At 42.7% G+C, this 24,575-nt stretch overlaps 1 protein-coding gene across 2 annotated transcripts in view; it reads right to left on the reverse strand.

Moving 5' to 3' along the window:
• Positions 1-24,575, reverse strand: part of Bbs2 (Bardet-Biedl syndrome 2) — a 55,591-nt gene that overhangs the window by 19,430 nt on the left and 11,586 nt on the right. The window contains exons 1-2 of one of the 2 annotated variants that reach the window (XM_005388353.2): positions 10,226-11,310; positions 4,953-5,180 (exon numbers count right to left, since the gene is read on the reverse strand). In XM_005388353.2, coding sequence (XP_005388410.1) covers positions 4,953-5,180; positions 10,226-10,342 — 345 coding nt within the window. In that variant the 5' untranslated portion in view covers positions 10,343-11,310. Of the gene's footprint in view, positions 1-4,952; positions 5,181-10,225; positions 11,311-24,575 lie in introns of those variants that run through there. The other variant, XM_013516125.1, reaches the window with a different exon arrangement.

Consider the following 24,575-nt stretch of genomic DNA (forward strand, 5'->3'; position numbering starts at 1 on the left):
AACTGCATAGTGAGACCCATCTCAAAACAAAATTTTTTTTTAAATGTTTGCTTTTAAACACTCAAATTTTATCATTTATTTTAACCATGTGGGGATGGAAATATTTTTAATACTACTACCTAGTTCTCTTACCACTACTCTTTTTAATGTTTAAGTTACTAAAAAGTATAAAGAATAAAACAAATCCTCCTAGGCCTAGCATTCAGAATTAATAAATATTTCAGACTTCTTTAATATATTACACAAGCATAACTTATGTATGGGAGATTCAAGGATAATTTATTATATAGGAATATAATATTTATAATAGCCTTATGAAAAATATAAAGAAAAGAGTGACTATAAAGGAAATGAAGACATCATAAGATATTAAAACTTAAATAACTAGTCAATGAAAACATAAAAGGTAACTAAAGAACTTGGAAAAATAACTGCAATATATGTCAGAAAGTTATTTTGTTATTAAAAGGCAAATAAACAAGAAAAGAATAACCATCCCAGCTCCCCCAGAAAGAAATTCACAAGAACTGCAGCCAAAAAACATGAAAAATGTGCCTTCTCACAATATATAATTTTTCACTTTTCAATAAGCAATGATGAGAAAGAACATTATCCATTGTTGCTCAGGGTGTTATACAATAGGCACTCTCATATTGTGAGGAGGAGGTAGAAAAACAGCAGTTTTTCTAGAGAATAATTTAGCAACATCTGTCAGAAATCTCATCTAAAAATGGTTTTTGACTCAGCAATTGTATTTCTTCTTTTCCTGTATTTCTTTTTGTATTTATGTCCTCTTTAATTTGTCCTGACTCAGCAATTGTAAAGCCAAGGCCTTGTAATATTAATTTTATATATCAAGCTGGCTAGACCCTACCATGCAGATATTTGGTCAAACATTATTCTCACTGTTACTGTGAGGATATTTTGTAGAGGAGATTACATTTAAATCAGCAGACTAAGTAAAGCACATGATCCTCCATAAAGTGAGTGAGCCTCAACATTCAGCTGAAGGACTTCATAGGAGAAAGACCGACCTGCCCCACGGAAGGAGGGATCCCGCCTTCAGGCTTCAGGGTCCACACCAACTTTTTCCCACGTCTCCACCCTGCAGATTTTGGACCTGCCAGCCACCACAATCAGGTAACGCGATTTCTTAACCTACTCCCATTACATATATACATATTTTCTTGGTTCGGTTTCCTTGGAGAACCTTATGAATCCAGTCCTAAACTCCATTTCAGTCCTCAATGAAAATGTAGTAGGATTTTGTGACCTTGAAATAGGTATAAGGATTTCTTAGAAGGATAGGAAAAGCACTGATTATTAAAGAAAATACTGCTCAGCCGGACTTATTAAAAACTGAAGTCTTCTGCTCACCAAGACACCTATCTGTTGGAGTGCATTATGGACTCAGAGAAAATGTTTCTTATACAGAACTTACATCCAGTATATCCAAAGGATATCTACAAATCAGTAAGAAAGTGGGAAACTACCAATGAAAACTAGGTAGAAAGCGTAAGCACACTCAAGAAGCACGAGAAAAAGTGCTATATATCACTGGTCATCAGGAAACTGGAAAATAAAACCACAGTATGATGCCAATTCACATCTACTAAAATGAATCAAATCACAAAGCATGGTGGTACACACCGGTAATATCATCACTCTGGGAGGCTGACACAGAAGGATTGAAAGTTCTAGCCCAGCCGGGAAAACTTAGCAACTTAGCGAGACCCAGTCTTAAGATAAAAAAAATAAAAAAATGTAGCTCAGTGTGAAGGCCCTGGGTTCAATTCCCAGTACCAAGGGGGAAAAAGCTTGGTAATATCAAATGTTCACAAAGAATGTGCAGCAACTGAGACTCTCAACACTGCTGAGATGGTAGGAGTAGCAAACGGTACAACCACTTTAGAAAGCAGTTTGCCAGTGTTTTATAAAGGTAATCATATATCTGTTATACAGCCCAGCAGTTCTACTCCTCAGTGTTTATCCAAGACAAGTTAAAACACATACTTACAAAAAGACTTGTACATAAATGTTTATAGCAATTTTATTCATAATTGCCCCAAACTGAAAGAATTTAAATGTCTATACTACCTGTCTATCACCAATACAATAAACACACTGTGGTATATTCATGCAATAGAATACACTATTTTTGTTACTGAGCAACAAAAAAAAAGAACTATTGCTATATGCAACAACAGGGAAGACTTTCATAGATATTATCCTGAGTGAAAGAAGCCAGATACCAAAGGGTACACTCTGTATGATTCCATTTATATGAAGTTCAAGAACAAGAAAAGCAAATCCAAGCTGTCAAAAATCAGAAAAGTGATAGTCTATAGGGAATCAGACTTGAATGGAATGAGACACGATATTTTCTGAAGTGACAGAACTGTTCTATATTTTAATTGAAGGTGTTGGGTATAGGGCTCAAAACTGACTGAATTAAGCTGGGCATGGTGGCGCATGCCTATAATCCCAGCACTCAGGAGGCTGAGGCAGGTGGATTGTTGTGAGTTCGAGACCAGCCTGGGCTACAAAGTGAGCTCAAGGACAGCCTGAACTGCATAGCGAGACCTTGTCTCGAAAAGACAGAAAAAAACAACTGACTGAATTGTACACTTAAAGTTTGTGCAAAAAAAAAAGGTTTGTGCAACTCACTGTATGTATATTTTACCTCAATGGACCAAAACACCCCACAAAAGGGCATCTGCATATCTAGAAACTTATCCTTGGGAAATAATCAGGAAAGTGGTGGGATATATGCTTATTGAAGTATCAACTATAAAAAGAAACTGAAAAGGACACAAATGTTCAAAATATTGTATTGATGAAACAAATTATTATATATTAACACAATGAAATACTACAGAAACAATAAGAATGATATATAGATACACATTATCTTCATATAAAGATGTTCAGAATATATATAGTAAATGAAAAGGCCACGTGTAATAGCTAGGAAGTGGATTGCCCATTAACTTATAAATGGATAAATAAAATGTGATACACAATGGAATAATAAAAGCTATAAAAAGAAATGAAGTATTGATATATGCTACAACATGAATCAATATGGAAATTTTTATGCTAAGAAAAAGCAGCTAGACCGGACATGGTGATATACACTTGTAATGTCAGCACTTCGGAGGCCAAGGCAAGAGGATCACTGTGAGTTCAAGGGCAAACTGAGAGCTACACAGTGAGTTCAAGATCAGCCTGGACTATACAGTGAAAATCAGTCTCAAAAAAGAAGAAGAAGAAGCAGCCAATCACAAAAGACTACACAGTATCCTAGTATATGATTCTGTATTTATGAAATGTCTAGAATAGATAGAAAGCAGATTGCCTCAGGTGAGAAGGCCAAGAGAAAATGAAGACTGCCTACTATTGTAGCATTTTTTGTTTTGTTTTGTCTTTGGAGGTAATAAAAATGTTTAAAATTGATTGTGGTGGTGGTTACAAAACTTTCTGGTTTCTTTTCTTTCTTTTTTTTTTTTTGAGAGAGGGTCTCACTAGATAGTCCAAGCTGGCCTTGAGCCCACTATGTAGCCCAGGCTAGCCTTGAACTCGTGGCAATCATCCTGCCTCAGCCTCCCAAGTGCTGGGATTACAGGCATATGTCACCACACCTAGCTTAAAAAACTTTCTGAATACACGAAAAACTAATTAATTGTAGTGATAAATAGATGATAAGTTGTATGGTATGCAAATTATATTTAAAAAAAATTATACAGGAAAAATAAGCTAAACAACTACATGTACATAGTATGATCCCATTCGGTAAAAAAAAACTTTTTTATTTGCATATGTATAGTAAAAAATCTGCAAAAATAATTTAAGAATTTAAGAATTTTTTCTTTTTGCTTCCCTATTCTTTTCTATAACAAATATGAATTACTTGGTTAAGAAAGTTGCAATTGCCTGTAGATGGCAGGCTACAGTAAGGGCTTCTTTAAAGTACCTCTAAACTTTAATGCAAGGCCACCCGAAGAACTGCATGCTGGCTTCCCAGCCCTAGCTGAATTCTCAACAGGAGATCCTGACGAAGATGGCATCACACATGAGGTGTGACTGAGGTGTGTGCTTAGAATGTTTAAAAATGTATTACAGTAAAAGACACATTATTATTAATCCCCTCAGAACACTCCCATCCATTCAAACACACTTGTCTCCTCCTTCTTGCCACTTTCGGAAGCAGTTCTGGAAATCCTTTTCATAGGTGTCCTCAGTTTACCTATCATGTACGTCCTGAATCAATTCCAAATGTTTATCCTTCATGGTCATTTTGACTTCAGGAAGAACCAGAAGTCACATGGAGCCAGAACCAGGGAATCAGGTAGATGAAGACACACTACAATGCTTTAAGAGCCTACTTTTCCACTGGATAACATTCAACAACAGTATTCACTGCACTTTTTAATCATGCCTCCTAAAGACACTCACAAAAGAGAACTTCCAGAACTGCTCAGAAAGTAGCAAGAATGATGGGATAAGTGTGTTCAAAGTGAGGGGGAGTACTTAGAGCAGGATTAATGATAGTGTGTCTTTTACTACAAATTTTTTTCAAAATTTAAACATTCACCATATTTTTCAGTCACCCCTTGCATACCTCACAGATAAAGTACAGTGTTATCACGTTATTACAAGCCATGACCAAATAAAAAAGCTCCAATTACATAAAGAAGATGTAAATGACAAATACTCCATGTTGTTTAATTATGTTACAATGGCCACACAGTAAAGCAAACTAAATGGGGGACTTCTTTCAAGCATAAACAAACTAGACGTTAATAAGTAATGACGGGGCTGGGGATTTAGCTCAGCGGCAAAAGCGCCTGCCTGGCATGCGCAAGGTCGGTTCCCGGTACCGGAGAAAAACAAAAAAAAAAAAAAAAAAATAAGTAATGACAATTTTATGGTTGTAATGGAGGTATACTTGCCTCTCTGTAGAACAAATCTGAATTATTGTAGACATCATAAGCCAAAAGATTAGTCTGGGTCCCCACTAAAAGAACATCATGGCCAAGCTCAGGGTTCAGTACTCCTGCAGTCAGGCAGCTGACTGCCTGGTTAATGTTCAGAAGAGAAACGTCAGATTCCAGCGGGCTCTGCGAGACTCTGGGCGCACTGAAATACTGGCTCCGTGTATGAGGATTGTGAATAAAAACCTAAAACAAGAACAGTTAATTGCATTCCCTTAAAATATTAAAAATGACAAATTAATATCATACTTTTTTTTTGACAAAACACAGGTTAAAAACAGATGTCAACATTAACCAGAAGATACTTTAATGCCTTACGAAGCTTAAGACACCCAAAAATAGTTCTGTGCACAGCCAACTTTCAGTCATTACATAGTGTGGAAACCCAGTGATGAAGAAGCAGGTTATGAATAAGATCTAATTGTTGCTCACCAGGGAACCTTACATGCTGTTATGGTTTGTGTCTAGGTGTCCCCACAAAGTCGTATGCAGTCACGGGGTAGGTTTCTAGAGTTTGTGATAGACTCAGGATCCAATGCTGGGATTATGGCAAAGTGGCACATGGCAGCGGGCAACAGTTTATGGCTGAAGAAAACAGCAAAAGCAACAAGAGCAAAAAGGGGAGGATTGAAAGAGCAAGCCTCTTTCCTTCCCTTGTATTGTGTGCAGTCTACGTGCCCCAGGGCACCATGAACTGTTGCCCAACACCATGTGCCACTTTGCCTTGGAGCCAGTTGATTACTGCAATCTCCACAAACTGTGAGCTAAATAAACCCTTCCTTCCCTAAGTTTGGGTGTTGGGTATTTTGTCCCAGCAACAAGAGAAAAGTAACCAAGACACATGCTATCACCTACAGGAAGTCAAAGTACTCCTGCAAACCAACCTCTTCTTTGACCCATAGGAAACTGCTACGAGCTTCAACCATACTACACACCAACATCACAGAAAACAGAGCAGACCTTTCCTTTCATATCTTTGGTCCACTAAATTCACATCTCAATTCCTAACAGCCTAGTAGTTGGTAAATATATTTACAAACTTGAGACATGCCATGCAAATCAAGTTTCTTGAAAACTTTCCATCCTCTATAGTTGTAGGACGAATTAGTCTAAAGACGATAAATTCAACAGTTTCAATTAACATAAATGAATTATCTGAGAGACTAAATAAATCATTCAACTTCCATGGGCTTCACTTGTGAAAAGAAGGTTTGGACTAGAAAATGCATTCTTTTTGTTTGTTTTGGTTGGTTTTGGTTTTTGGAGACAGGTCTTGCTATGTAGTTCAGACTGGCCATCAAACACTCTGAGATCCTCCTGCCTCAGCCTCCCACATGCTAGGATCACAGGTGTGCACCACCCACGTCCAGCTTAGAAAATGTATTAAGAAAGGTGGTACACTACTGCTCCAAAGAAGAATAAACAAGTTTGGGATGGAGAGCTCTTCAATATTAGAATGGCTTGTGGCACCTAAGGGCTACAAAATGAGTACAGAATAAGACATACAGCATACATATATTATTAAAATTTCAATGGGGAATTTGTCTTTATCTAAAAAAGGCTCCATGAAGCCAATATGAAAAAAAGGACAGAGAACACTGGACTAGAGATCCTTTAGGTCCCTTCTATCTGCAAAATTTTGATAATTTTAAATGAGTATAAATCCAAATAGTATGCCAGGCATGGTGGCACATGCCTGTAATCCCAGCATTAGGGAGGCTGAGGCAGGAGGATCATTGTGAGTTCAAGACCACCCTGGGCTACACAGTGAGCTCAAGGCCAGCCTGAACTGTATAGCAAGAGCCTGTCTCAAAACGACAAAAAAAAAAAAAAATTTCCAAATAGTACTAATTTTAAATTATTACCTACACACACTAATCTAGTCAACAAAAATAATTTTCAAAAGAATTGATGAGAAACATGCAGAAAATGTGTACAGCTACTGAAGGCTGCCTTCATGTTCTCATCTGCATGACACTGCACAACATTCTTTCATAAACATGAATTCCACTTAATCCTCGCTCCAACCTGACTTACAGATGAGGCCAGAAGGGCATGGCCCCTTCCAAGGCCTGAAGACTGTGACCAGGATAGAACATAAAACCTCGCACGTCCCAGGCCCCAGCCTCTGACTCCCACATACTTTCTTTCATAACAGTTCTGAACAAAACAATTCTTACAATCTTCTGGAGAAAGAACAAGAGGAGAAACACCTTATGGGCACCACATTCATTGTTACCAGAACGGAAAGACTGTGATTTTTGCCAAGAACAACAGGAATCTCAGGAGTCAGACTCCTCCCTTCTTGGAGTCCCCTGCTGTCCTCTGCTCACAGAAAACAGAATCCCAGAGGAGACCTACCTGTCCCTCCAGGCAAGGGAAAAGCAAAGTTCAGTCACATAACAAATGGAGCACTCCCAGCGCCTATTTTTTAGACTCCTTCTAAATGACTGCCTGTAGCTCACCTAATGTTTGTTCTAGCTGAGGAGGTGCTGCTGACAATGTAAATTCAACTCATCCCCAGCTCCCTGGTGAGGGAAAAAATGTTCCTGGAGCAAAACACTGATGTCATCTTGTAAGAAAACACTTTTCAAAATGTCCTTGTTCAGGCCCAAAGTCAGGGTCCCAGATGAAATGACAACGGTCTGCTTTTAGATATGCAGGCTCCAGAGGTCAAAGAGGAGGCTCTGGCCTTACCTGGAATGTTTCTTTTTAAAGAAGAACATATTTATCTGTTAGATCATGAAAGGTTCTCAATTTTTTTTAAGTCTCAAAAGAAAAGAGTAGGCTAAGCTAGAACCCTGCAGAACTGTTGAACATCTGAACACAAAGTAACCAATTACACAGGACCTTTTCATTTCTTTTTTTTTTTTTCTTGCCATTTTCAGAAACAGTCCCAGAGTCAAGTGTCTGCTCCCCACTCAAGGTCACACTGTGATGTAAGAGCTTCCACAGAGGCTTGACCTGATTCCCCGCCTCTACTCCTACACCCACCTCCCAGCAACCCACTGCAGTGCATCCCCACATCCCAGCCCCAGTCTCTTTATCTAACATGGAAAGCAAATCTCATCGCTCACCGAATTAAAACCCTCAGTGACCTCCCAACACAGGCAGCGTCAGTAAGGTCTTTGCCATGGCCCACATGTGGCTCTACAAGATCCAGCCCTGCTTGCGGCCTGCATCATTCCATCCCAGCCCCAAAGACTCCTTGCGTTTTACACTTGCTGATCTCTGCCTGTAAGGCACTTGTCCCATGTATCTGGAGAGTTTGTCTGCCCATTTCCTCCCCCAACGCCAATTTTTTTGTAGTTGTTGCTTTTTGACAGAGCTTTGCCATGTACTTCAGGCTGGCCTTGAACTCACTATAGAGCCCAGACTGGCCACCAACTCACAGCAATCTTCCTGCCTCAGTCTCCCAATTGCTGGGATTACAGGTGTGTGCCACCATGCTCAGCTTCCTTCAGAATTCTGATCATGGCATCACAGGCCTGTCAAAAACAGCAAGTGCTCATCATCTCCCTTCCCTTAGTCTCTTGGTTTGTTTTCTCCTATTAAGATAGATAGATAATACAGATAGATACATAGATACATAGACACAAAGACAGACTTTTTTTCTGGTAATCATCTGGCTCCCCCTCACAAATATAAGCTCCAAAGGGAGGAAATTTGTCTGTCACATTCACCATTGCAGCTGAAGAGCTAAAAACAATGCCCAGCACATGGTAAGCCCTCAAAATAGAGGCTGAGCTAATAGCAGTGAAATATTTCAGCTCACTGTATACCTGCTGTGCACCTACAGCAGAACAAATATGAATTTCTTTTTGGCATTTGTCAGGGCCACCAACTAACATTATCAGGTACCAGACCCTATGCTAAATAAGTGCTTTACTCCATTATACTACACTTAATGAAAATGAGTCTTACTTCTTGGGTATCCCAAGGCATAGCACATGAAATAATATGGTCCTGAGAACTATAAATCACACAAACACTAGCTATGAAATGCACCGTGGGTTGGAGAACACGCACTGTAATCTCAATTCAACCACTCTCCAGCCGAGTGGCACCAGATACTACTTTGAATCTCTCTGAACTGCTATTTCTAATCAGTAAAGTGAGGATCACAAAAGAAAATAACAACTAATAACTAGTGACCACTTTCAATACGCCAAGTGCTTTACATGTATCATCTAATCCTAACAACCCTAGGGTAGGTACTATTATTAAATATCTTGCCAAAGGTCATGTTTTTGTTTTTGGTTTTTTTTTTTTTTTGGTTTTCCTCCGGTACCGGGAACCGAACTCACGACCTTGCGCTTGCCAGGCAGGCGCTTTTGCCGCTGAGCTAAATCCCCGGTCCCTTGCCAAAGGTCATGAAATTAGACAGGGGAGCCAGGATCACCCACACCTGTGCGATGCTACTGCCCTTGAGATAATTAATGTAATAAGCCTTTGTACCTGTTAAACGCTATTACCCTTGCAGTCTCCGTATTCCTTTGATTTGGGGGCATACTTCCATCAGCACACAAGACCAACGTGTGCAATGACAATATCTTTTTAAAAAAATCTCTATGATCCTTACAGTACAGAAAATACCTGACGTGTACTAAGCACTTAATACTTCGCAAATAAATTCTAGGGGGAAATTTGAATGTATATGGTCAAGGACCAACAGTGCAATGTGAGGGCTGGGGATATAGCTCAGTTATAAGAGGGTTTGCCTAGCATGTGAGAGGCCCTGAGTTCGATGCTGTGCAACACATACACACACACAATTTAATTTAGAGGTGTCTGCAGTCTTTTCTCTGTAAAGGGTGCGAGCGAGTGGAAGGAGTTTCAAGCGACAAGCAGAGGCACAGGGCTGGAATCTGAGGTCGGCTATTAGTGCTAATCTCAGCCAAGAGCCTTTTTTTCTTTATGAAGATTTCTCTTCCTAAGCTGCTTATCTGTCCTGGACTTCAACAATATCCCAAAGTGCCTAACGATAAGAAACCCAACTACTGTACTACAAATACGCACTGATTTTTAAAAAGTAAATGGAAAGAAAGAAAGGAAGAGAGAAAAGAAAGAAGCCAAACTTCTTAGAAAAAGTGTGGGAGGATGAAGCGGTACAAAAATTGCCCGATTGGTTGCCAGGCAACCTGGGCTGGGGCGGAGGCGGGGTGAGGGGCGGGGCCGCGGGAGGTCGCGAGTCCCCAGGGTCCGCGCTGCGTGCGGGTGGGAGCGGTTACCTTGCCCGCTTGGGTGGCGGCCGCCAGGCACGGGTGAGTCCCGTCGTAACGCCCCACGGCCACCATGCGAGGGCTGATTTTGTGGCGCAGTTTCAGGGTGAACACGGGCAGCAGCATGATGGCAGCGGCTCTGGGAAAGACTGGCACCCGGCGCAGGCGGGGCGGAGCCGGCCCCAGTCGCCTGGGTTAAGGGATCGAGGACAAGGTCCGCCTGGCCCCCGCGGCCGAAATAGCGCGGAACAGAGTAACGGGGACTCTCGCCGGGTCTGTCTGCGGCTGCGTGGATCCGTCCGACTCCTTCTGCGGCTGCGCAAGTCTCGCCCGTCTTCCTCTGCGGCTGCGCGTGGCGGTGCTGCATCGTGTGTTTGATCTTGTAGTTCTCTTGGTGTTAGAGTCTGTTTTTTGCTGCTGTAACTTCCCTGCCGGAGATTCAGCTCTACCCTGGGGTCTATGATAGCCTTGCCTGAGCCAGTGTACCCTCACATTTCCTCTTCAAGCAGGGCAATCAAGCTGCACCTCTGCAAACTCCACACACTCTTACCCTCCTCCAGAAAGTTATTAATTCAAGAAATTTTTGCATGCATTCTCTGTCCCTTGCTTTACTGTTACAATGAGGCAAGCCACAGCAGTTACCTGCACTAAGTACTGTATACCACTCTGCTCAAACGGGGGTGGGGGTGGGGAGGTGTGTGTGTGCTTCAAACACTCAGGTTTAAATAGTCTGAGGCAGTGAATGCAGCCTTACTTGGGGAAAAATGGGCTTTATAGATGTAATTAAGTTAAAGAGCTTAAAATAAGATCATAATGGATTAGAACGGGCCCTAAGTCCAATGACAAATGACCTTATAAGAGACAGAAAAAGACAAGACCATCGTCAGAGATTGGAATTATGCTACCAAAAATCAATGCCTGAGGGCAAAAGACCTTGAAAGAAAGAATCCTTTCATAAAACCTTCAGAGAGAGCATAACGCTATGAACATCTTGATCTCAGAATTTGGTTTACAGAACTGTGAGAGAATACTTTTCTGCTGTTGTCAACCATAAATGAGTATTAGGGGCTGGGGATTTAGCTCAGCGGCACAGCGCCTGCCTGGCAAGCATGAGGTTGTGAGTTCGGTTCCCGGTACCGAAAAAAAAAAAAAAAATAATAATAAATGAATAAGGACTGGAGACTTGTAAGACTCTCTGTACATTTTAAATGCACAAAAATTGTGACCATTCAGCAAGTATTTTTTGAGGGCATATAGTGTTTCAGGCACTTTTCTAAACCATAAATAGTAAATAAAAGACAAACTCATGTTCTCCTGGAAGCGACATACTAGTCACAGGAAATAAGCACTAAACCAGAAGCTCATAGTTTTGGTAGAAAGCACTATACAGAAGATCAAGATGATGGAGAGGATTGGAGGGAACAGGATTTTAAATAAGATGGCAGAGAAGAGACTTCACTGAGAAAGTGGCATGCAGACAAGGCTTGGAGAGAAAGGGGGCGGCCAGCCTGGAGGGCTTGTGTTCCAGCAGAGAACACTGGGGTACAAAGGCCCTGACGGCTCATCAGCTCGTTCAAGCTGCTTTCTGGAAACAGATGTTTAGAGGTGAGTGATGAAGCAAACGCTTCTCAGAGGGGACTGATAAGGAACAGTGACAGTGAGAAAACAGAGCCAGAAAACTATACTGTCTGGGAAGGGGAGTGAAGAGAGGATTGCCGGAAAGAGGGAAACAACAACTGGTAGACACTGCACATAAGCCTTTAAAGGTGAATTCTAAAACATTCTTGATATCTGCATTTTGTCCTGACAACCAGTGACCATCCTTGTACAAATGTGCACCTCCTTTCAAACATGTTGGTGTGTGTGTGACTACGTGAAACTTCTTTTGAAGAAAATGTCAAAAAACTAAATTTGAGGACCCTGATGGAGGGAAGACCAGACCTGATCCAGTGACCCCCAGGATCCCTCTGGTAGACCAGGCCTCTGAATTCTCCCAGCCCCTTTCTGTTGCATCCCTACCCCCCATCTGTCGCCTGTCGAGAACCCACAGTCCTGCACCAGCTCTGTGACCAGCTCTGTAATAGACATTGCCTTGGGCCTGTCTTTCTGCCCTTGGCCATCAGAACTTACTTTGTTTCACAAAGTCCCTTCCCTTCAGTCCACAGGCTCTTCTGGCATGAAGTGCTCACTTCACTGAATCCACTGCACTGTGCTAATTGCTGGTCACAGCTTGACAGGCCTCCTCTGCCAGGAGCGGCTTAGAAGAAATACATCTCTAATAGAGATCATTTGGGGCCCTTCATTTTTCTGGCAAACATGTATTAAGGTTCTCCAGTGTTCGAGGACCTAAGGATACAGTGGTGAACAAGAAAGGCAGTGTGTTCCTCTATGCAGTTCACATCCCATAGGGGTAGGGAGCAATAAAACGTGAAAGAAAATAAGGTCTTTTTATCTGGTCATAACGTCACGGTGCCGGGGTTCAGGAAATGCCTCGCAGAGGAAGTGGCATTTGAAATAATTCTATGACTCAAAAGTGCAGCCATTAGGAGCTGTGTCAGAAAGGCATTCCAGATAGAGGGAACAGCAATGGCAAAGGCCTAGGGTGAACATATTTGAAGATTAGAAGAAAACAGAAAAGTCTGCCAGGGCCAGATTACCTAGTGCTTGTGAGCCACACCAATAAGCTTGGGTTTTACTGTTTAGTAAGCACACAAGTCTGTGACCTACTGCATTTCTGTATAAGGCTAATCTTGGCTCCCATCTACCTGGCCAGGCTTCACCTACGTTATGTGCTGCCTTGGTGGTCTGCGTCTTGCGGTTACTCTTCCTAACAGGACATTATAGTTAGCAGCAGCACTAACATTTATTGAGCATTTTCTAGGTGCCATTTAAGTACTTTACATGGATCATTTCACCCAATCCCAGTATAGCCCTATGAGGTAGGTACTATTGCTAGCCCATTTTATAGATTGAAAAATTTACCATCATCACCTCCTCTCTCTCTATATGTCTTCACTGGCTCTCTATTTTCTTTTGGGGGGGGGGTACCAGGAATCGAACTCAAAACCTCAAGTTTGCCAGGCAGGCACAGTGCCACAGAGCTATATCCCTGGCCCCTGGCTATTTTCAACCAAAGAAAGTCCAAGGTCTTTAACAGATTACACGAAGACCTCTAAATTTCAACCACCTCTGCAGTCTCTTCCTTTGTTTCTTGCCTCAAATCTGGTCTCTTCTCAGATGCTGTTTCTTGCTCTCTCTGCACATCATGCCTTCTGCCTGGAAAATCCTTCCCCTGACTTCATAACTTTCTTCCATCTTTGGTACCGGGAATTGAACTCAGAACTTTGGACTGGAAGGCATTTATGCTGCTGAGCTATACCCCAGCTTTCCTTCCATCTTTAAAGACTCAGGTTGGACATCACCACTCCAGGAGTCATGTTCGATGGTGTCTGTCACTGCCATTACCACACTTAGGAGGTAGCTGCACTTCCTCTGTGCCGTTATCAACTCTCCAGCCATTGTATTAGTTGCCACATTGACAGTATTTGAGCTTTGGAGGCACAGTTCTAGTAAGTATTGACGAAGCTCCCCGCCCCAATAGAGTACACCCCATCCTCCCTACCAAGCACCAAGCCACGCCAGGGACTTTGAGCTTTCCTCTAAGGAGAAGGCCCAGTCCACCAGCAGTTCCAGAGTTCTCTCCCTCCCGTGACCCACTAGGAATCCCTGGTTCATCAGAGGAGACCCTTGTCATCCTCACAAGCTGGGGCTCCTAAGGACCTAGGACTTTGGGGGAGACAAATTGGGAGCTGGTGGGCTGTAGAGAGGTAGCACCACACAGTGGTGAGCCCATGATCCTCAGTAGTGTGCAGACCTGGTTTCTGTTCCTCCTCTTCAGCTGAGACCTGGGCCCAGTATTTAATTGGAGCACACAGGCACTTAACACCCCCAACTCACTAATCCCACAACCCTGAGAGGGAAACACTGTCATCATGCGTATTTTATTAGAAAGAATACTGAGTCACGGAGGTTCTATTATATAAGCCCAAAATCACAGAGTTGCTAAGTAGTAGAACCAGGATGGCAAAGGCATTCAGGTTCTAGAGCTGGAGCTCCCAACTAAGTGAACTTCTAAATGAGGTCCAGTGTCCTCATCTAGAAAAAAGAAATATTAGCTGTGCCTATAATCCCAGCACGCTGGAGGCTGAGGCAGGAGGCTGAGGTGAGTTTGAGTCCAAGTCAGCAACATAGTGAGACCCTGTCTCAAAACTTTAAAAAAGGGGCTGGGGATGTAGTTCAGTGTGAAGGCCCTGGGTTCACTCCCTAGTATCACAAAAAAAGGAAGGAAGGGAAGAAGGAAGGTGGGGTGGGGAGAGAGACAGACAGAGACAGAAAGTGAACAGTGCTGATTCTGAGGAATATTGTGGGAATTTGATGCAATGCCTGGCACTGAATAAGGGCTCCAATAACTGGTTAATAAATGGCTGTTATTATTATTATTATTTTATTATTACTACGTCTACCTGAAAGAGCAGTCTTTGACTGATTAGGGTGGCAGTGGTAGTAAATTCAGTGTCTTTTTTCTTTTCTGGCGGGTGGCATTGTACCTGGTTTCTTCTCAGCTCTGGGATGGAAGAAGAAGCCCTAGTGGGCTAGGTCAGGATCAAAATTTTACATCCTGACTTTTGGAGAAGGGGAGGGGGCCCGAGGTCCCACCAGCTGCCTCCACTTCCTCTCCTCGTCTTCACCTTGAGTTTACAAAGCAGCCCACTAGAGGGTGTGCAGGTGTAGAAAATAGAGACCCAGGCACCCAAGGACTCCATAGAAGAAGACATGGAGGGAGGGGGACTGGGAGGGCCTGCAGGATGGAGCCCCCAGCAGTGGCCAGGCTTGCTTCTCAGGAGTGGACTGGGGATCGAGGAGGACTCCCAGTCACAGGGCTTCCTTGTGAGGAAGGCCAGCTGGAACGGGGTTTCTGTCTTTTCCTTTATGCACTGTAGTGTTTGCTGTTTTTTACAGCAAGCTTGAAAGGTGGAGGCTGTCTGTGGATAAGTTCAGGCATCTGAGGCCATAACATCTCTCTACTTCTGCTACCCAAAGCCTACCAATAAAAGACCACAGCCTTAAAGTCGCCCATACTCTTTAAGGGAAGTGGCCATCAGGACTCCACCCTGGTCCATGGAGGGACAGGGGCCACCGGAGCAGAGCGAGCTGCTGTGAAGGCATTTTGTCCTGGTTTCCCTCCAGGAGCAACCCTCCTGGACATCCCAGCCCCCTACCTTCCATTGCTGTCTCCCTTTCTGGAACTCCGGGGAGCTGTATAATGTGCCTCGTGTGGGTTATGGGGTAGGGCTGCCCACTCGGTCACTTCTGTCAGCTCATTTCACACAGGTCACAAATGAGGACATGAAGCATTCTGTTCAGACCCATTCAACAGTATGTCACATGTGAAGAAAAAGTCAGCCACCTCTGACCAGTAGATGGGGAAAAGCTAGAATACCTATAAGAATAATAATAGCAAACATTTGTTGAATATTACTAAGTGCCAGGCTGCTAAGTCTTGTATTGTTATCTCACTTAATCCTCAACTCCATGAGGTAGGTAATAGCCCCGTTTTATAAGTGTAGAAACTAATTTCAAATCCAAATTGCTCCTCCCTCACATCGCATGCAACTGGCAGGAGATGCATCAAAGTCCTTGTTGAGGTACTTGTATCTCAGAGACCCATAAGAATCAGGAAGACCTAGTGGAGCCAGAAAAGGGTAAAAGGGCCTCTGACCGCCAGTCCCTTGTGGTAGCAGCTATCCTTGTCTTCGTCCAGGCTTACAGTGGCCTCTTGTTATGGGAGATTCTCTGACACTTCCCAGGGCTCGAATTCCCACAAAAAACACATGTTCCAGTGTACGGCGTCCCATGCCTCTTGAAGAATCATGTGGCCCTCCTCTAAGGCCTCATGCTAAGGCGTCCTCTAAGGCCCAGATCCATGGTGTTAAGATGCTTGTAGCTTAAGTCTGTAAATAATCTTAATAAGAGGTGCTGAAATTAGATTAAATAACAAACACGTTAAAATGGAATTGCAGGGGCTGGGGATTTAGCTCAGTGGCACGGTGCCTGCCTGGCAAGTGCAAGGTCGTGAGTTCGATTCCCGATACTGAAAAAAATAAAAAATAAAAATAAATAAAATAAAATGGAATTGCAGTACTGTGAATTTCAAATACATCCCACGAAGTGAAGAAGTTGTTTCTAAAGCTCCTCTACTATTGAGTTTTTGAACCTGACTTGCTGGTTTGTTATTCTGCACTTGCCTCTCCAGATCCATTTTCTCCTTCCTCCATTCTGCTCTGTGCCCCCGAAGGCTGACCACTGCAGACTCCGGCACCCAGGTCAGAGCAAGGGAGGACAGAAAGGTCAGGTGCCGAGTCCGCCCTCGCTGCTGGCTGTCATTTTGGCCATGGCTATGTTCCTCTGTCTACGGCCAGAGCTCCCGACAAGAGTGCCTCAGCCTCCGCGGCAGCTCCCACTGAGCAACACTGGTGCCACCTCCTTCTCCCGTTCCTCAGGCCTAGGAGGGCAACAGATTCCCTGGGTGCTAGTCTCGGGGCACCCCGTCATCTCCCTTGTGGTTTGCTCAGCCCCGCCCACACCTCTGTAAACACTGTAGCCCCTTCGTTAAACTCTTACCCCGCTGAAGGCTTGCAGAATATTTCACCCCAAACATGCTACTTTGGCATAAGGATTAGTTTTGAACTGAAGGCAGTGGAGAAATCACAGATATAAGGAAAGCTTTCTGCTTGCCCCCTATTGCCTAAAGCAGGATATACAGGTACAGGGGTGCTCCCTTACCTACCAAGAAGGACCAAGGTTGTCAGCAGAGATGATTTAAGGCCCTTATTAGGTCTTTATCAGCCTGGAGATGATACCAGAGGACTCCGCATAACAAACTTCACTAACCAACCTCAATCTACCATTACTTTACCAAATATTTGTCTTTCACACTTTCCTGACCCTAAAGACCCAAGGTCCTCTTCCTTCATCTTGTCATTTCTCTAAAATCTTATTTTTCATTGAAGATGCGGTGTAATTTGAAGTTCTAAGCCACTTTTTTGACAATAACTCATTCTTTAAACAAATGAATGGATAAAGCAAATGTGGTGTATATATATATATACCGTGGAGTACTACTCAGCCATGAAGAAGAATAAATTTGAGCCATTTGTAGGAAAATTTATGCACCTTTAGCTCATAATACTTAGTGGAGCAAATCAGACACAGAAGCTTAACTATCACATAGTTTTTCATATATGAGAAGCCCAAAGTATAAATCATTTAAAGGACAAAATAAAAGATAGTAGTAGATAGTAGTGGTAGAAAATAGAAGGTGAACTTTTGCAAATAGGAAGGGGATCTAGAAATGAAGGGCAGGGGATGGAACAAGAACAGAATTTTGCTCTTTCTGGATCATTTCCATCGACATACAAATATGCCATTGTTTCTTCTGTCTTAAAATAATTGCAGTGCCAAAGAATCTATGTAGATACGCTCCCTTCCAGGAAGTGGAGCTTGACTTGCCTGCTTTTTATTGTGGGGCTGAACTTCATGACCTGATTCTGAAGAGTGTGTTTTGGGTTTTTTGTTTTTGTTCTTTGTTTGCTTGTTTGTTTGTTTTTGTACTGGGGATCAAACTCAGGACTTTGTGCTTGTTAGGCAGGTACTTGTGCCACTGAGCTATATCCCCAGTTCCAAAGAGTGTGGAAAGGGCAAAATATTAACTTTAGGGAGAAGTCTGGTAGGCACCATTGTAACCAACTGATCAAGGTTAACACCCTCAGTGACAGGCGGTTGACATCGTGTCCACACGATAACGATATGGTGAGAAGGGCCTTTCATTCCTATCTAATTGTGAGAAAATACTCGACACACTCAAATGGAGGGACAATCTGTGAAACAGTGCTGAGCAGGGCTCATCAAAACTGAGAACAAGGAAAAGATGAACAAACTCTCACTGATTGGCCCAAGGAGACTGATTGCCAAGTGCAATTCCTGGGCAATCCTGGATGGGATCCCGAAACAGAATAAGGACGTTAGTGAGGAAATTGGTGAAATCCAATTAGAGCTTTCAGTTTGCTTAATAACACTGTACCCACATTACTTAATTTCCCCCAACCCTGGCACTGGGGACTAAACCCAGAGTCTTGTGCAGTGCATCACTGGGATGCATTCCCCATCCTTCTTTATTCTGAGACAGGGTCCCACTGAGTTGCCCAAGCAGGCCTTGAACTTTAAAGCCTTCTGCCTCAGCCTCCCTAATAGTGGGATTACAGGTATCTGCCACTGTGCCCAGCTCCTATGTTATTTGCTTAGTTTCAACATAATGTGACTATGCAAAACGGTAATACTAGGAAAGTGTCTATAAGAACTCTCACCTAGGGCGGAGGGTTGGGGAGGTAATACAAAGGTCAACTGTAAAGGGGTAGATGGGAACTTTGGGTAGTAAGAATGTTGTATACTTTGATTGTGATGGTGGTTATATAAACGTGTGTAGTGGTCAAAACTCCTCAAACTATATTATTTAAAATTAATAATTATTTAAAATAAGTGTATTTTATTATTGTCTATAAATTAATGCCTCAAGAAAATTGATTTTTAAAAAAATTTAATCAGCAAATAAGATCATGTGTCTCCTATATATAAAATCTTGCAATGACTTTCCATTATTCACTGAATAAAAAGAAAATCCAAACTCCTAATTTGTTCTGTGGAGCGCTGGTGTGTTTGAATCATCCTAGCACATCAAGTTCAATCTTATCTCTGGGCCTTTTGCACTTACAGTTCCTTCTACCTGCAATGCTTGGCCCGAAATATTTCCGAGTGTGGCTGTTTTATATGTGTTATATAACAGAGCTCTTATGTGATGGAACTCCCTCTGCAAGACATACCCCAGCCTAACATCAGCTGCACACCTTCCACATTTCCTGACAGATGGTGGGTGTGCTCTTTAGATGTTTGGTAAAAGAATGCTCATCTATTAAAAAAAAAAAAATCGGTATTTGCATCTTGAATAACTCATTTAGCAGGACCTTCTATATAGCACCTTACATTCCCCTCCACCTGAAACACTCTATCACCAGATCTTCTCATGCATGGCTCCCACATGTCAATCACATATCAGGTCAGGCCTCTTGTCCTCAGAGAGGACTGTCCTACAGTGACCTCTCTCATGTCACCCTCCTTTATCAATCCCAGCCTGTTCAATCAGCCTATATAATTTCTTCTCTTTGAATATACAAATTAGCCTATGTGGGCTTGCACTACTAAGCGTTGAGAAGTGGTGCCTCTTTCTTATTCCCATTTTGCACCATTTACCTTCTCCTTAGTAAGTGACATGACATCTACAAGACCATGCTTAGGATTCTGTGCATTGTGGGTGAGCCAGAGACTCCTGAAGCAAAGGGAAGCCATAGAAGAACATACCATTTGTACATATTCGAGGACCCCGAATGATTTTTGTTATAAAGGACAATAAGGCAATGTTGCACTTGTATCCTCAGTTATTCAAAGATTTAATGAGCTATGTTTAAAGACTCCTTCACAGAACAACAATAAGAAAGTGCTAGCAGAATGCAAATATCTTAGCAATGACTAAATAATTCACTCAAAGAGAAAAACATTTTGAGTAGTGGTTGATATTCTCTGGCTTTGGGCATAAGCTGCTGATTTGAAATCCCTGTGTAACTTACATAAACTGTGATGGTTTGGAATCAATGAATCTATTCTCTTTAATCTTTTTGTAAGGATCTATGAAAACCTGCCTTTCATCTCTACCTGCCATGCCCACAGAAGTAAGTAGTATTGATGGGAAGGTGTGACCAGAGCTCTGCTGATGATGACAAATCTGTTTTGCCAGAGTAACAGAGAACAAAAAAGTCTCAAATGATTTTGAAATTAGAGGTGGCCACAGTGGGATGGGTAAACCCAGCACCCAAGGAGCAGTGAAACCGGCTTCTGCCCCACCCTGCCCCCAGGTTCAGATCAAAGTGGCTTCCTGGAACTGGTCCATTTTCCAAAGAGTGTGCTCTTTACAACCCCCTGGAGCCATCCCTGGGTGTGGCCAGCATCAGACGCTGGCTAAGACTTGACTCAGCGTTAGTAACTGCCAATTTTGGGGGGAAGCCAATATCTTGGACACCTACCCTGGAAGGAAGGAGTTTTTCCACTTTCGTCTTAATTCACACTGTTGTGGATCTGAACGTCATATCTTCAGGGGACACAGAAGGCTAGAGGAAATTCCAAGTTCCATCTCTATACAGGTAGCATTTCTAAGTAGGAAGGGGCAGAGAGGTCACCAGCCTAGGCTTCTGCCCAAGGCAATAATCACCATCCAGCCCATGTGAATATTTCCTGTGACACATGGCTCACAACACATAGAAAGGCCATTTCATCAAGCATAGTTCTCAGAACTCTATTTCTTTCTTCTTTCTCTCTGTCTTTCTCTCTCTCTGTCTTTCTCTGTCTTTCTCTCTCTCTTTCTTTCTGTTGTTTGTTTCTTTTGAGACAGGGTCTTGTGCATGCTAAACATACTCTTTTCTACTACTGAGCTATACCCCAGCACAGTACTTCTTCTGAGAAGAGCAGACAAAAGCCAACTGGCCTAGGCGCTGAGGTGGGATGGGTCCCTGCAAAACACAGAAGTCGTGCTCATGGGGATTGTGAAGAAACTGATGAAGGGTATCATTCGGGAGCCCACGTGGGATAAGGTGGCCATAGTAGAAGCTGTGTCCACTTATTTGTGTCCCCATCCCCTACAAAAGATGTGTTCAAGTCCCGACCTCAGTTCCTCAGCCTGTGAGCATGTTTGGAGACAAGGTCTTTACATAGATAATTGAGTTAAAAGACATCAAGTGTCTCTATAAAAGGGAGAAATACGGACACAGGCACACACACACATACACACACACATACACAAACACACAGATATACACACACACACAGATACACACACACAGATACACACACACAAATGGAGATGAAAGCAGAGATCAGAGCAATGCTTCTGCATGCCAAAGAACACCACAGCTTGCCAGCAAACCACTAATGGCTGGGGGAAAGGCATGGAACAGATTGTTTTTCACAGTCCTCGGAATGAACAGCGCTGCAGACACTTTGATCTTGTCCTGGTAGCCTCCAGAACTATGAGAAAATCAGTTTCTATTGTTGAAGGCATTCAATCTGTGTTACTCTATTACAGAAGCCCTGGCAAACTAATACATTACCCCTAGGCCTAATGGCAAAAGGGGAGGAAAATCAAGAGCCCAGTAGGAAGGAGGATGGCTGAAGCTGTCTTCACAGAGGCTGTAATGCAAAAAGGGAGCGGGCAGTGAAGATCTTGACCATCTCTCCTCCCACCCTCCAGTCTCCTCTGTGGTCAGTGGACGAGGGAGGTGGGTGATTCAAACAGAAACTCAGTGCTCACTTTTGTCCACATTTCTCTTTTGATGTATATGGAGGAGGTCCCTGGTTGACAGAACGGGAAGGGAACTCAGAAGCGCCTGACCCAACCCTTTCATTGGACCCCTGGGGAAACCCAGTCCCAGAAAGCGTGTGGCAATGTGGCCAGTCAAGGTCAAGACTAAAATTCTGCTATCCTGACTCCTATAAATTCATTTATTTCTTTCTTTTTCCAGTACCGGGGATCGAACTCACGACCTCGTGCTTGCCAGGCAGGCGCTGCGCCGCTGAGCTAAATCCCCAGCCCCTATAAATGCATTTCTAAACATCAGGGCTGCTTTGTGTTTTATCATTATTGTCTTCCTGCTGTCACTCATCTATGGCACAGGGCCGTATTTAAGTTATTATCTGAATAGGTAATACTTTGATATGCCAAATTAAAAGATGCGAAAGGAATATACACAAAGATATGGGCAAACTGCTGTTGGGACTGTACGGAGGTTGGTAGTATAGTCACTGGGGAAAACAGTAGGACAATTCCTCAAATAATTAAAAAAAAAGAATTACCACATTATGCAGCAATTTCATTCCTAGATATATGTTTTAGTTTGGGGTTTACAAGGGGACACAATACAATACAGGACATTTAATTATAAGATTATTTTATTATAGTCACCCAAAGAGTCACATACAAAAAGAGTATAAGAAATCTGTCCACATACTAAAGACCAAAGAATCCAGTTGAGGGCCTGGATTCCATGGTAATGTCCTACATGAGTTCAGCTGAAGACCTAGAGCCCATAACAACGCCCCCAATGAGTCCAGCTGGAGGACAAGAGCCCATGACAATGTCTCATGCAAGCCTGTTTCATGGATCTGCACTAGGAAGGCCCAAAAGTCAGTGGTGGAAGCTAGAAAATCTATACTAGCAGGATGAAGCATCTGTGTTAGCAGGCTGAGGGATCTGCACTGCAGCCAGGAAGCAACACTCAACGTAAGAACCAGAGCTCCCCCAGACAGTACCACAGCTATCCTCAGCAACAGCAAGGTTCCAAGTTCCTCCAAAGATGAGAACAGCTGTGTCCATATCAGGAAAGCCAGTACAACAAGCTTCTCCAGGAGACTGCGCAGTGCACCATCTTCTCCTCCAGAGCCAGGAAGTGATGCTCAAAGTGAGGACCAGAGCTCCCCTAAAGTGAAACATAGTCACTCTCAGCGATAGTAAGGTCCCGAGCTCCTTCAACAATGAGAACAGCCCAGTTCATCAGAAAAGCCAGCATGACAAGGTCCTCCAAGAGAACGGACAGCAGCCCCAGGAGAACCAACAGCTCCAATAGTTCCCAGCAGCTTCTCTTCTTCTCCAGTTCTTTTATTTTGTTGGCAACAATCCTCAGGTGGGCCTCCACACCCAACACCATGCTGGTTCAGGTCACCTGGGTGTTACAAGTTGACCACCAGTTGTCAATCCACTACAGTATATATATCCAAATAATGGAAAGCAGAAACTCAGATACTTTTACCACTGTTCATAAAAGCATTGTTTGCAATAGCTAAAAAATGAAGATAACTCAAAGTTATCCACCAACAGACAAAGAAACAAAGTGTAGTATATGCACACAATGAAATATCATTAAGCCATAAAAAGGAATGACATTCTGACATATGCTACACCATGAATGAACCTTGAAGACTGTATGCTATGTAAAATAAGCTAATCAAAAAATAAAATAAAATAAGCTAGTCATAAAAGGAACAAATACTATGATTCCACTTACAATGGCATTTAAGAATAGTCAAACACGTAGAGACAGAAAGTAGACTAGAGATGACCCAGGGCTGAGGGAGGAAGGAATGGAGAGTTAGTGACAGAATGAATAGGAAGTTTTTGGGGGAATGATGAGAAAGTTGTGAAAATGTTGGTGATAGTCACACAAATTTGTAGCTTAAGGTGACTTAATTCGATACTGTAAAATGGTTCAAGGTGTTACATTTGTGTTATGCATACTCTACCACAATAAAAAAATATATTTTCTGAAAAAGCATGTGCAATGACAGGAAGTCCCCCTCCCATCCCTTTTCTTGCCACCAACATTTCCTTCCTGAAGATCCCCACTGGGACCAATCCCAGGGTCTCCTTCCACGGGTGGTTTGTGATTACACAGGTATCAGTATCAGTATTTCTAGGTATCAGTCTCCCTAGCTTTTGTATACCCTATAAATGGATGCATACAAGATACCCAGTTTTATATTTCACTTTTTTCACTAAATATACTCTGCAAACTATCCTCATTTTCTCAAGGCCACATACAAGAGTAGGATTTTTGTGTTTCCTTTTCTTCTTGAAGTACTGGGAACTGAACACCTAGGTCCTCACATGCTAGGCAAACACTCTACCACCAAACCAGAACCTCAGCCCATTTTATTTTTCAGGGCAGGGTCTTGCTCAATTGCCCACACTGTCCTTGAATTTCTAATACTCCCTCCTCAGCTTCCCAAATAGCTGGGAATACAGCTGTGAACTACCATGCCAAACACATTTGCATTTTAGAAAGGTTTAATGTCTTCCAAAGACTGAGTTAGGAATGGTAGAATTTCAGAAACCTCCCCAGGATATGTATGCATAAGGGGAGAATGGAGTGGCAATACAGTGTTTTCAGTTGAAAGTATCAAGCTTTATGGAGGCCACACCTGGAAAAGTGCCTTTGCTAGATTCTGGGATGGTAATAGCCAACAGCTATCTGTCTTCCTGGGGCAGCTAGTGTTTTAAGCACTTTAGTTGTACTAATTTATTTAATTAACAATTTGATATTGGTGCTGTTCTTAATTGCCCCCACTGCACAGGTCAAGTCTCCAGGGCATGAAAAGGTTAAGTTATTTGCCTAAACTCTAACAAATGACAGAATTTGGAGTGAGC

This window comes from Chinchilla lanigera, unplaced genomic scaffold, assembly GCF_000276665.1.
Source record: "Chinchilla lanigera isolate Chin_1 unplaced genomic scaffold, ChiLan1.0 scaffold00032, whole genome shotgun sequence".
NCBI classification, from domain to species: domain Eukaryota; kingdom Metazoa; phylum Chordata; class Mammalia; order Rodentia; family Chinchillidae; genus Chinchilla; species Chinchilla lanigera.